The sequence below is a fragment of the Siniperca chuatsi genome, linkage group LG1, assembly GCF_020085105.1.
Source record: "Siniperca chuatsi isolate FFG_IHB_CAS linkage group LG1, ASM2008510v1, whole genome shotgun sequence".
NCBI lineage: Eukaryota > Metazoa > Chordata > Actinopteri > Centrarchiformes > Sinipercidae > Siniperca > Siniperca chuatsi.
The window spans coordinates 18,459,537-18,474,254 of NC_058042.1; the positions used below are offsets into that span (position 1 = coordinate 18,459,537).

The window sequence follows — 14,718 nt, forward strand, 5'->3', positions numbered from 1 at the left end:
CCAGAAGGTCACACAATAAATAAATGAAATGGCTAATGGAAGGAAAACTCTGATACACAAATATATCAAAAAATGTTGGCCTTTTCATCGTACTTTGCTCTGTTTGTGAAATTTTGGATAATTTTACACCTTTGGGCCTCAAATAGTTCAAACCATCTAAGAAGATTAGGAGTGGAAGTGCTATCAACTCACATCTGAAATGTGATTAAGGGCACCAACCGGACACTTTTGTAAGGGGTTACAAGCTGGAAAGGTCGTGAACCAGCGGTTTACTCTTTAACAATACATTATATTTTGTAAGTTTATTTTGTTTTTTAAAAAAAAGTCAAATTAACATACTTTATATACTACTGGGTAGCTTGTAAATTTACCTTCAGGGATCAATAAAGTCTTATCTTAACCTATAATAATACATAATAATGCATTGTTGATTATATTTTGTATTGATCTGAATCTGCAAAGTAACTGGTAAGTTAAGTTATTAAATAAATGTAGTGGAGTAAAAAGTACATTATTTCCCTCTGAAATGTAGTGGAGTCGAAGCATAAACTAACAGAAAATGTAAATACTCAAGTAAAGTACAATTTCCTCAAAATTGTAATTAGGTAACCTACAGTATTTGAGTAAATGTACTTAGTTACTTTTCACCACGGAAATTTAGCCTACTTAACGTTAAGTTACTGGTTACTAGCTGTTTGATAAATGTAGTGGTACACAGTGGTAAAGAGTACACTATTTCCCTCTGAAATGTATTGGAGTAGTTGTATAAAGTAGCGTGGAATAGAAATACTCGAGTAAAGTAACTTAAGCAGCATAAATGTATAATGTCTGTTAGCGTTTTCTGACGGCTGGTGCTTTCCCTTCAGTTAGCTAACGTTAGCTAGCTGTGAGTATCCATAGTAATGTAACGGCTGGTGCTTCCCCTTCAGTTAGCTAACGTTAGCTAGCTGTGAGTATCCATAGTAATGTAACGGCTGGTGCTTCCCCTTCAGTTAGCTAACGTTAGCAAGCTGTGAGTATCCATAGTAATGCAACGGCTGGTGTTTCCCCTTCAGTTAGCTAACGTTAGCAAGCTGTGAGTATCCATAGTAATGTAACGGCTGGTGTTTCCCCTTCAGTTAGCTAACGTTAGCTAGCTGTGAGCAATGTAACGGCCGTGAGCTCCGTGAGGAGGAGCTGTTTCTCAACAGCACGCACGACAACCCCGGAGAGTAAAGGTAGTGTTCAGTGTTAATGAAGCTGGTCTAATGTCAACTAATGTAAACTAACTAAGACGGAGAAAGTAAAGTCTTCATTTATTCACCTTTCGGAAACGTCTTCAACGGTCACTTCTAACTACTATTTTAACACGGTGCGCCGCAGCAACGCCCCGGGGCTGGTAAGTATGTTAACTTAGTTAAGTGTGTTTCAGGAAATGTCAGTCGAAAAAATCCGTCTGTAGCATCTGTCAGGAGTTAGCAAGACTTTTCATTTTAACTTTAATTCACTCGATTATCTGAGTTAGTAACAGATTGACTGCCCACAAACTGCTTTTCTAATTCACCCTCACATAATCAAAGACCGTTGGAGTTGGGAAACATTTTACACCTGCCTTATCCTCTTCTCACAGTTGTTAGCGTTTTCCACATTTGCTCAATAACTGTTACAGTCCACTGTTTTATACAAGTAAAAACGGGTTTCTCCCAGCAGGACTACAAGTTATTAACATTTATCACAGCTCTCAGGCATGTTTGGACTCATATGTAGGCTGCAATATGTCTGACAGAGGAAGCTGGGAAGTTGACATCCAATATAGTCTTCTTGGCAGGATCCATATTAAGTAAAAACGTGATTATTTAAGAGACCGCCTGACCACCAGTCATAGCCCCATGAGGACCAGCTGAGGAGGGTCATTAGAGCTTTTCTTCGTTTCACTTAATCGATTTGAGTGTTATTTGTTTGTCTCAGTTTCATGTGCCTGACACTGCCTGCTGCTGCTGCTGCAGATAAATCCTCCACAAGGTATTTTAATGACTAGATAGTTACCAGCTTTGGCAGCCAGAAGTTTTAAACATGCATGATTTGATATGGGCACCCCATATCAAATCATTAGATTTTACTCAGAGTTGCACATCATTATAGTGTCACACTGGTGCTGCACCCTTTTAAGTTTATGGTGTGTACATATCCGGATTTTCCCGAGGAGCCGCCGGCCTCTGTGTTGGACAGCTGCCCAGGGTGGGTCTTCCACTTCTCCCTGACAAATGATTAAAGCTACTTTTTGTTTGCTGGTCTGCATGGGTGGTAGTACTTGCCTGGCAAACACAGCTACTAGGTTAACTCCCACTGCAGGAGAAAATGCCAAGAGATATTAACGTACTTATGCTTTATTTAAAGTTTATCTAAATGGGAAAGCCTCATTGAGATTAAAACATTCTTTCAAGAGAGTCCTGGCCAAAAGATGCAGAAATAACAATAATTACAGACAAACAACATAAGACAGTTAACAAAAAAGATGCCACAAAATTAGAGTTAAACATAAATGCAATTATAAAATCATGAATAGAATTAATCATGTAAGAGATTTCATTAACTTAAATAGCACCTTAAACCCTCCCAAGAGATGTCAAAAACGTGGTGTAGCCCTGCGGCCCCATGAACAACTGTCACTCATGCTCACAATTTTCTCACATTCACATCAGCCGATTTTATTCATGAAGTCATAGTGCAAACACAGGCGCAACACAGGTTTATGTTTTCGGGCTTTTAATTAAGAAGTTTTTAAAAGAAGGCTGTGATAGTTTTATTCAGTTTCTAATAGGGATTCACTTGGGCCGGATTAACCCACTAGGGGGCCCCTGGGCAAAAATACACAGTGGGGACCTATTGACCCTCGTTTCTCCCACTTTCTGCACATTGTATTTGTATTAGTTAATAATTAGTTTGTGGTAATTTAATTAAACACACTTTTTTTTGTAAATTGCACCATGTAATCACAATATATACTGAAATAATAAAGTCCTTAAAAAATAGAATTTAACTTAGGGCCCCTCTACAAGATGGGGCCTCAAGACTGGGCAACAATGCAGCTGTTTCAGGCCCCTATCGTTACAGTTTATTATGTTTTTCAGTCGTGCAAACAGTAGTATCAAACCAATTAGCAATTGCAAGTTGGTGAGCGTGAAGCTTTTGGGCCCCTGAGGGTTTGGGGCCCCTGGGGCAGTTGCCCACTTTAGCCAGTTAGTAATAGTGGATGCACTGATCCGATACATGGATTGGTCATTGGCACCGAAACTGATCTTGATAAGTGGATCTGGTATTGGTCAGACGTGACAGATCTTCGTTGAATACAGTTCTTCAGTCAATATCATCAGTTGCATTAATTCAGTCACAGCAAGCTGCCAACTACATTTTTAATATCTACTCCTGGGATAAGATGGCGTTAGATTGTTACTCTGTAACTGCTAATAGACTATGTTTAGATATCAGAATCAGTATTGGAAGAAAAAAATGTCAAATTATTGCGTTCCTAGTTTCTTATTTGTATTAAGTGACATACTTCCATAAAACATTAAAAGGTTAGTTCAACAAATGGCAGCAAAAGAAAATAGATACTGATTTTGCATTTTAAAGCTGATATTGTCTGAAACACCAATATATTGGCTCTATGAATTAAGAATAATAAACAGACCTCCACACTATCCTGTCACATCATATGTCAGGATAATCGTCAGTTATATGTAGCTGTTGGTGCGGTACTAGATAAAATCCTTTTTTGTTGTTGTTAATGACACCAACAAATGTGGTTAAGATACATGTCACACTTAGTTTTAGTCTGCTATTTAAATGCTGCTTGTGAGAGCTTTCCACTGAGGGGAGTACTTAATCTTGTAGTACAACAGGGGCTCGTTTGTTGTCTGTTAAAAGGTTGTGGGAAACATGAGACTGTCTAGTGTTGTTCCTCCTTAACCCAAATTAGTTGAACTTGTGCAATTTTTAAGGTATAGAAGGTAATTAGGGAAAGTTAATATATTAAGAAGGTAATTGGCAGACCACTCAACCACAGGATTCACAGAGAAGAAGTCTCTTTTAGTGCCAACTTTTAATGCTTTCTTAATGTCAGCTCTTTTCCACCTCTTTGACGTGAAACCTCCGTCATTATGTTTCATTTGGAGAGTTCTACATCCGGTAGAGGAGATCAGGTAGGGACATTGTTGTTTCAGAAAGGTTAATGTGAGGCAGTAATTAGGATAAGACTTGTTGTTCTTTCTGATTGTTTACTGAACTCAGTGTTTTCTTGCCCAACACAGCAGAAGATCATACTCTGCCAGCTTGCTTCCTTTTCACAGCTGTGATACGACTGGGAAGTGTAATGTGCCTAGGAAGCACTTGCACTGTATTATCATTTGCTTTCTTTTCATTATAAACTTTGCTTGTTTAACATGAGATTATGCTAGTTCTTGTTTTCGACTGGAGCTTAATAAGGAGTTGTCTGATTAGCCTGATAATAGTCTGCAGAAATCTGCTGACACAATCTGCATCTCCAGCAGTGTGGTTTTCCTTGACTGCTTCTGTGACCTATTTTCACTGAAAAAGAAATCATATAGTGACTCAAGTTTTTCTGTCAGGGTTTTCAATAATAACATCAGTAACTTGCATAGAAAAATATAATCTGCAGTCAGAGTTGTGACAAAGTTAGAAGAAGTAGGCTATATGGCTGCTTTAGTGCTGCTTTACCTTTTTTGTTGACATATACTAAAATGTATGAATAGACGTTTTTTCACAGCAGACTCTTTGACTTGTCAAAATAGGAAAAGTACATGCGTTATTAATAAAACTAATGATGTGTCAGTTCCATTAATCATCCCATTAGCCATTCCTGTGAGCCAACATGCACAATAAATGTGATGCAGGTAGTTATTGGTTACTGTTATTCATTACACCTGTGTTTGTCAAAATGTCTGCTGTGAAAAAGGGCTACTGGGGACATGCAGTTGCCAGTTTATTAGGTACACCTGGCTAATGCAATCTACAGAACAGGAGGTTAATTCATGTTTATAGTCATTTCAGAGGTCTACCGTTGTGATTTAAATGAGGTGGACAAAATTTTAGAAACATGGCTCAGTGTAACGCAATAAAATTCAGCAGCACCACAATCTGCAGTCACCAAAATAACCATAAAGTTGAATCAACACCTCTTTAAAACAGTTTAAACAAAAACTGAACATAATAACCTTCATGAAGATAGAATGTGTTGTTGTATTTGACTGCATTAGTTTTAGCTAGGTTAAAGAGCCTGTGGCATGTGGCTCACCAATGGCTACATCTGAAGAGTGGCTTTAATAGTTGATGGCAACTGATCCAACCTGAGGTTCCTTTAGCAGCCCTGATGGAAAGGCTTATGGCTTTTAAAAGTTGTAACTAAAACCATATTTATAACTTTTAACCTACTTGAGTCAGAACAGGCCCATGAGCAGGAATGTGGACTTCATAGTTCTGGGGCTCGGTGGTCTTTGCGCACCGTTTATGGCCTCATCAGTGCTTGTGGTAGCCGTTTCCATCTCAGTGGTTTTATCATGGATCTTGATTTTGCATGAGACCTTAAGCTGCTTATGGCTCCAGATGAAAGGTTCACTGGGTGTTACAGTGAAAGAATGTAAGACTTGTCTGAATATTTTTCTACACACTGGTCATATGATGCATCTGCGCTTTCTTTTAAAATGTTTTGACCGGAATTGGTTGACCATGTAAGTAAGCGAAAAAGTTTAATCTAGTAGATATTATAGTGGGCTTCTCATTGTGTTAGAAAAGATGTGCCTCTACACTTAAGTCCTTAATAAGTATCAAGTTAACCTTTACTCCAAAGTGTGTAGAACAACAACCTACTAATCTGTAGAGAGAAATTACAACTACTTTCTTGCCAGAGTGATAGTGAGTAGACGGGAACTTGAGTCTGTTTTGGTGTGTGTCTGTGGCTGTAGAGGGACAGAGGAATTTAAAATGCTTCCTGTCACTGTGTCAGCAAGATGAAACCGCTCTTACGTTACACACATTAGCCCGCAATGCCATCAGCTGTACAAATCTACATCTGAAGGTCTTGCATAATATTGGAAAAGTGTAAAATATCTTCTGTATTTCTCCCTTGAGCATTGACTCTAGGTTAAACTAGACAGTATATGTGACAGATGGAGGTAGACCTGAGCCTGTTTCTTTTGTTACTTTTAAGATGTGTGGGAAAATGTGCAAATGAATGTTAGGCCATATGCATGCATAATTAATAGTTGGCCAGCTAAGCCTACATGCTGTCACTGACAATTTTCACTGGTCCTTCAGACTGTATATAAAAGAAAACTGATTTCCACACAACAACATTTTGTAATTTCACAGGTCAACAATTCAATTCAATTAAATAAAATTTTATTTATATAGCGCCAATTCATAACAGAAGTTATCTCATTGCACTTTTCCTATAGAGCAGGTCTAGACCGTTCTCTTTATAATATTAATTACAGAGACCCAACAAATCCCAACAAACAAAAAGGTGCATTTCAGAAAAGGTAACACTGAAAGGACAAATAACTTCATTTTAATTATTTCATTTTTATCATCAGTTTTGTTTCCCCTTTCATGGTTAGCACTTTGTCAACGCACCGTATACGGTATATTACCGTGAGTGTTGGAAGATTGCGAGCTCTCCTCGTGCTGTGTGGCTTGTTGTACACATATAATGGGCTCAATGTGTCATTGTGGTTTCATAAATCTTAAGGTTAGCATGTAACAGGAGACAATGTTCCTCTCCTAACGCTACATCAGAAAACTGGAAAAGACATGACGTGTTTTAGCATTTGTTTTTATGGCTGTTGTCCTGCACCAGAGTCAGATGGAATTCATATAAAGATTATTAGCGACTGCAATTAAATGTTAATTGTTAAATCAACCACTTGGACTCAAAAGACGACAGACAAGACAACAGACTAAGTGCCATACATACTGTAGATACAGGCTGCCAAAATCCTATTGTTTATTCAACATCATTTAAAATGTTTCACCTGAATGATCTCCAGGAACTTGAGAGACAGATCTCAGAGCTGCTACACACCCATAGTCCACCCACACAGGTGTTTTCACTGCGATCCTCTCAGGACTGTGTGGGTATGTACTGTACAAACTGGACTTGACTGACAGCTCCCTCACTCTCCTGTTAGGGTAGGACAACTTACCCTGTTATCATTCTCATTGGTCAATGGAGTTTTGTGACATCAGTTACTCCAAGCTTAGCTCCACCCAGCTACAACATGAGTAGAGGTGTAGACAGTCAGTTATTGGAAACATCTGCGTGTTAGCCTTGTAGTGAATAGCTAAAAAGCCCTGCTAGACCTGTTGTAGACAACAGGCTACATTATAGCATCAGAGAAGTCCTGGGCTGTGTCCGAAACCACTCCATAATTACTACATAGTGCCCTATATTTAATGTCATTTTATTTGAGTGTCCACATTTTGAGTGTTAAATCTATCCACTATATAGTGCCCTCAAAATTCCCCACAATGGAATGAATAAAGTAGTGTCCCTGGCAAGTACACTACTTTCTGCTAACATTTCCACAATGCAATGCGTTGAATATTCATAAGAGTCCGAAATGCACTGCTCATTATTGAGTAAACTACTGAGTGTCTATTATATAGAGAGTAGGTAACGTGTGATCGAGACACAGCCCTGCTCGAGAGCTGGCAAGTCATGGCTCTCTAGAAAACGTGTACACACACCACAGCAATATTCATATTTCCTTATTATATAAACTATGAGGCTGGTGTTTTTCTCTATTTTTCTCATTGTCCCATGAAAAGACCAAAACCAACAATATGTTAGCCTCTCTCTCTCGATACTCTCCAACCTTGGATACAGTTGACCACTCTATCATGAAGCAATGGCTGCTCAATATTGGGCTGTCTGAGCAGGCTGTTGGCTGGTTTGAAAATGATCTCTCTGACAGAGGTCCCACAAGGTTCTGTTTTTGTGTACTATCTATGCTAACAACCTGGGTCAAAATGTTCCCAATGCACAGTTTAATTTTTACACCGATCATTTACTGCTGTGGTGCCACTCTTGCTCAATCACTTGAGTATCTGCAGAATCACAGTTGTTTGATCTGAAACTTGTGTTGAATGCTAGAAAAACTAAATTGATGTTGTTTTCTAATGCCAGGAAGACATCAGCTTCTCTTCCTAGCATTGTCAGATTGAATTAGTGTCACAGTACACGTATCTAGGTATCTTAATGGTGATTGCTTAACTTTTAAACCTCATATTGAAAACTTGTTGCCAGGAAAAAAAATGGCTACATGCAACCTGGAACCACTTGCAGACAGTTTTGCAGCTAGAAAGGCTGATCCCAATTAGAGCATTTAAAAGCTTTGAGGGTTTGGAGGCTAATTCAGTAGGAATTTGTAATTGCTTCCTTAGCTAAATCCGTTTCTTCCTGTCTCTCTTCCTAGGCATATGATTCTGTGAGTTCATACTGTGTGTTTTGTTTTATGTGTTTTAATGTTTGTGTGTATGTTGTTTGAAACATTGTATTGTTGCTATCATGGCCAGGGCTACTTTGGAAAAGAGATTTTGTAATCTCAATGGGACTTACCTGGTTAAATAAAGGCTTTTAAAAAATCATCCTTTGGCTATACAGGCAACATTTGTTTATAAAATTTAGATAAGATTGTTGGTTTTAGTTTTTTAATGGGATTTGTTGGCTTATCCTTTTAAATATCAAGAGCTTCGTGCATTTTAAGGGTTCCCTGATGTTTGAGTGGTTGGATGAGATGTAAGTCAGATTGCTTGTCACCATGGACATGATCCTCTGTCCACTTTACAATTTCACTGTCACTTCATTTAGAGATTTATTTTTTTGCCAAATAGTGTGATTGTTGGTTGACTGAGTTGTTTTGTTTGTGTGTTTCAGAAATTAAGCACTCACTATGTCTGATGGGGACTATGATTACCTCATCAAATTCCTAGCCCTCGGTGACTCTGGTGTAGGAAAAACAAGCTTCCTCTACCAATACACAGATGGCAAGTTTAACTCCAAGTTCATCACTACAGTTGGAATAGACTTCAGAGAAAAAAGAGTGGTAAGTTCAATTAATTTTGAATAAAATGGCACACTTTTCTCAAGCCAGCGTTGGAATTGTTGGGATTGTTCTGTTGGCACTTCTGATGTAACATTTCCTTGTGTCCCTGTGTGCTACAAGCATTTATGGCTTCCTAATTAGCGGCTTAAATGCATTCCTACACCATTAAGTAACTTTCTTGTAACAAAAGATGTGTGAGTAATGACTAATGTTGGTGAACGGCAGGCAGCACCTTCCTTAAGAATAAATATTTCATACCATTAGCAAACAGCTGAGCAGTCTTCATATTTACTCAGTATTCATTCTTTAATGCTGCTGACCTCCAGCTCCAAGAATATAGCCTGATGCCTGGCTGTTAATAGTACTGGTAATCAGTCAAACCAGTACAGTTTATGTTGAGTGACTGAATGTCCATCATTGCCCATCATTATCTCTTTTTTTAATTATATTTTATATTTATATTAGCTGTGATTTGAAAAGTTGCATTAGCTATGAAACTTTCACTTACAGAGTAGCTTTTGTACATATCAAAACTAGTCGTCATGGTTAAAACACAATAAGTGCTTCAATACATCTTAAACTTCTGTTTGACTTCTGTTTAATGAGGTCAAATCTGCTTTAAACCTGGTTTTATTTTGTTTTGTTTTTTTGGGGCATAAAATACTGTGTCTCGCCACCAGACCTGAACACTCGCTGTCAGTACCATCAACACTAGCTAAGTAACCAGAATACTCTGTAGTTTGTGGCCTGGCCTTTGGTTGCTCTCCTCACAGACCTATTTGGATTATTTATTTAATTAATTAACTAACTGGAGTATCTGGATGGATGTTACCAAGTATGCCTAGTCATTCTTGTTTTATTGTTTCTAAACACTCTACTTTACAAATTCCCAGAGAACATCCAGTTTGACCGTACTTGTCTCTGTTTCACTCAGGTATACAAATCAACGGGTCCAGATGGATCTTCAGGTAGAGGACAGAAGATCCACATGCAGCTGTGGGACACTGCAGGGCAGGAGAGGTACATGAAGTACTTCCACAAGCGCTTTCTCACCTTCTCAAACATGGTCTTGTCTTCACTTGTTTTCTTGTGTATATTTATCAAGTTTTTTTTCTGATTGATGTCAGGTTTCGGAGTTTGACGACTGCGTTCTTTAGAGATGCAATGGGTTTCCTCCTCCTGTTTGACCTCACAAATGAACAGAGTTTCCTCAACGTCAGAAACTGGATGAGTATGTCCTCTGATATATCATACTAAATGTACTCTTTTAGTCATTAAACTGATGATTCTATCAAAAATCAGTCCTGAGTTAGTTTAATTAAGACAGATTCAAGTGCACAGGACATTTGGCAATATTAAATACCTTGTTGACCAGTGATTGATGACCTAACACTCTTTGTGTCTGGCTCATGTAGAATTGATACTAGACTGTTGTTAGACCCAAAATATTGTGTAATCAAACATGTAGGTTTCCAATTATGAATAAGTCTGTGCTCAAATGTCTTATTTCAGGTGAATATGATACATTAATTATGTTTTATATCTTCCTCAAAAGTAAAGATATTACAGATTAAATCAGGACTAAATACATAATAAATCGCTGAATGTATCTTTCAGGTCAGTTACAGATTCACGCATACTGCGATAGTCCAGACGTCGTTCTGTGTGGCAACAAATGTGACCTGTCAGATCAGAGAGCAGTCAGTGAAGAAGCGGCCCGTGAGCTGGCAGAGAAGTACGGGTATGTCTCAGTGTTGATCCATCTGTACATGAACCTCTCCCTGAAGTGTTTGTCAAGAAGGCAGTGGCTGCATTGTTTGCCAAAGTCTGTGCAGGTGAATGTCAGAATAAATTGGTCCTCCTCGAAAAGCAAATATTTGTGCACATGTGTAAAATATCCTGCTCTGGGCCTATTAGACACACCTTTACTAAAAACATAGATATTGCGGTGGAAATACACTGAATGAAATAAACGGTCTTCAAGAGAAGAATAAACCTCAGTAGTAAATATAACATATCATCCCAAGCTGACTCTGCTGGACAGTATATACTGTCTCCTTTGATTATTACCTTGAACTGTTTAGCCTTTCACCTGTATGATCAAGACCCAACAAATGTATTTGGTTCACGTTAATTCTGTTAAACCATAGAAATGCATTAAATAAACTTTTGTTTGGATTTCATTGCTTTGATTCTCACGAGACTCTGAGCACCAAAATTTAAATAATAAGGCTGAAGATATTCTATATTTTTCTTAATGTCAACAAATCCTGGGAAAAGACCAAAACCAATTAATTGGTCTTACTAACAATAATTGTCTGTGTAACGAATGCTGATATTATTACTCTGTATCATAGAGCTCCATTGTTGTCCAGAATCTGTTAAAAACACATAAAGGAGCCACACTGTTGCACTGTGACATGTGCCTTTATTACGATGAACATGGTCTGTAGTTTATTTTGAGATGATCACATATTCACCCTCCTGCTGCTGTAGCAGGACGCTGTACCACACCAAATGTGTATTGATCCTCAGCTGAAAATAGTCCCAAACAAATCCCTATTTCTTCCTGTTGGAGTACAGTTTTCAAAAGCAACAGTGTCCAGCTGTTTTAGGATATTACTGAGCCTTTAAAAATTTTTAACTATATATTTGTGACGTATTTTTTAAAGCTTTACATCTTCAGTAGGAGTTAATAGGTTTGGGGCTGAGAGAAACATAGAAGGCTGGAGAGGTTGGAAAGTATTGAGAGACGGACTAAAGTGTGTTTGTTTTTTTTATCTTTTTATGGGACTTGTGAAAGTTGGAAAAACATAAAATTCTTTTTTTAAGGTCCTTTTTTTCTCTTAACCCAAAAGTTTGTGTTGTATTGTAACTGGCAGCAGCTGTCTGTGATCCCGTGTTTATAACCAGTATTTTCTTCCATGCAGAATCCCATACTTTGAGACAAGTGCCGCAAACGGGCAGAACGTCAGCCAGGCCGTGGACGTCCTGCTGGATCTTATCATGAAGAGGATGGAACGATGTGTTGACAAGTCCTGGATACCTGATGGGACCGTCCGAGCTAATGGACCCACCAACCCAGACATCTCAGAGGCCTCTGATACGAGCAAATGTGCATGTTAGAATGAGCCATGATGAGCCATTTTGGTTACATATCTGTGTCCATAATAATGGTGAAAAAATAGGAAGATATCCAAGTTTAACAGTGGAAGTATATATTCCATGTTAGGTGAAACTTGACATTATTTGTGTCCATAGCCCCACAAAACAGTGCATTACTGATATACTTTCATTGACATGCTGTATTATTTGTCAGTACAGAGTTCATTGCCTTTTGACTATGGGCATTTCAATTCACATAATGGGTCTTTTGAATAATTAATTCATACTGGAGTGTGGGATAGTTATTTGTTATGATGCCTGGCTGAAATGTCCAACATATGTCATTAGCTGGATATGGTGATTATATTTTCAGGTATAAACTTTGTGCTCCCAAGTCGCAGCGAAGTGAGCTGCCCTGCCAGATGTGCTATAAATATATTGTTAATACTCTTTACTTGCTGTAAGGTTAGCGTAGATTCACACTGCAGTTAACTCAAGAAAGAAGCCACTTCTATTTCTCTTGCTACAGTCAGAAAAATGTTCACTGTGATACCTGCAGTCATAATTTGTTGGCATAATTTGCTATGGAAGTACTTTTAGGAAACTTTAGGTAGCCTGTTATGTGCTACTGATGCTCTGCTGAATGTCCAGCTGCAGTCTCACTGGTGCCACAGCCAGAAGAAAAATGTTGCTCACATTGACCATCCAACGTTAGCTAGATGGACACCTAACACTCATATATTTTCTTTTCTAAATCAATGTTTGTGGTTGTTTGCCTCCAAAACGTGAATTATGGAATACAGTTTGAATAAGTCATCTACACTTCATTATGTACAGCGACAGGTTTGCAAACGTTGATGGCCAGTAGTTTGATAAGAGGAATAAATTTGTCATAAAAAGCAAAAATAAAAACTGAGCAGTAATTCAGGTAATTCATCCTAAAAAAATAAATAGATAAATAGAATTTCAAATTCTCTTAATATATTTTAAAGAAAGAAATGTAAAAAGTAGCTCTTGTGCATATTTTGACTGTTTGGACAAAATGTGTTACTAGATTTAGATTTACCTTTTAAACTAAAATATCTGTTTTGGATCTAGTGAAGGTGACACAGTTCACTCAGTTGCATTTTAATTCAGGGCTTCAGGTTTAAAAAAAATGACTCCGCAACTAGAGATGATTCAAACAACTGCCCAAAAGTTCCCGCTGCCTCCCAATTAAATGCATACACATTCAAACAAGTATTGTCTCTAATGACACAATTTGAGATTGTGGAAATGAAGTTCCATCTTCAGTCTTGAAATAGTTTAATGACTCTCTCCTTTGCAGCTCCCACAGACAGAGTCAAACTTTGTAAACATTAAGTAACACCAGCTGTAGTAAGGCTGACCTTCCCTGGATTCAGTCTCCTGTATTGCTCATTTTTATCATTATTCACTTGTAATGATGCCTACAGCTTTGCATTATACATGTTTTAAAGTATACAGGATTTTCCTTAGCAGAGATCCCAGATACTCACACCTTCTGCCCAGGCCCACAGTGTTTTATAGTGGAGGTGGTGGGCCAACTCGCCTGAAGCAACAACCATCGCTGCGACCATCATAAACAATGAATTTTATAATTTTTTTATGAAATCATATATTAATCTTCAGGGGAAGTGAGCAGAGATGATATTTCAAACAGTTCATTCTATATTTTTAATAGTGTGGCTATTGTTTAGGCCGTTATCTATTGATTCAATTTATCATACGACAAGATGCATCAGGATCTGTGTGGCTTATCGTCTCAGCTAAACAAACAAAGATACCCTGTATTCAAGTATTCCCTAGTCTTCAGTACATTATAGCATGGAAAGTGTTAACTAGGCAAGTTTTATAAGTAAGGCATTAAAATCCTAATGCTCACCCTTTCAGATCAGTTTATAATACCACTGATATTTTATATTTTACAAAAATTAAGAGTATTTACGCTTAGTAAAACACTGAAATGCTATTGTGAGGATTTTTTATTTTGAAGTTTTAGTTAAGACACAATTATATTTTTCCACTCACTGTTTTAATCTACAGATTTTTTTTCACTAAAATTTAATTTGATTATATTAGTAAGACTAAATGGAAATATTTCATATTTTCAAGTGTGCCATACAGTTTCATATGCAACACATGTAAATTATGTCCAAAAATAAAAACATTTATTTATGTATTCCTTGAAGCAGTATGTAATTTTATATGATCAATCTTGAAAATGTGGACTGAGCGTGGGTATGAGTTCAACTGATAGCAGGTCCTATTTCTAGGAACTTATTCTCTTATGTATTAATGAAACATACAGAAGTCAATGTCATCTCACCATAATATAGGAAATATTAAACCTCATGTTTGTTTTTCAGCATTTTGTGATACCACAGCCTAAATTTAAAATGCTTTTAATTTTCTCTCACTGATTTATGCACAAAGCCCCATAATGGCAAGGATATTTTATTTACACATTTTTCCGAGTTAATAAAAAATTTAA

At 37.6% G+C, this 14,718-nt stretch overlaps 1 protein-coding gene across 3 annotated transcripts; it reads left to right on the forward strand.

Annotated features, from left to right (window-relative positions):
* The first annotated feature begins 865 nt into the window (after nt 1–865).
* Nucleotides 866–14,406, forward strand: rab27a (RAB27A, member RAS oncogene family). 3 transcript variants are annotated; one of them, XM_044194940.1, is made up of 6 exons: nt 866–1,217; nt 8,933–9,101; nt 10,036–10,121; nt 10,229–10,332; nt 10,719–10,842; nt 12,032–14,406. In XM_044194940.1, the coding sequence occupies exons 2-6, from the start codon at nt 8,949–8,951 to the stop codon at nt 12,225–12,227; spliced, it is 663 nt and encodes a 220-aa protein (XP_044050875.1). In that variant the 5' UTR covers nt 866–1,217; nt 8,933–8,948; the 3' UTR covers nt 12,228–14,406. The 3 variants fall into 3 exon arrangements, with proteins under 3 accessions (XP_044050875.1, XP_044050858.1, XP_044050868.1); XM_044194923.1 differs by having other exon boundaries at nt 877–1,378; XM_044194933.1 differs by lacking the exon at nt 866–1,217 and adding an exon at nt 1,953–2,001.
* The last annotated feature ends 312 nt before the right edge of the window (nt 14,407–14,718 follow it).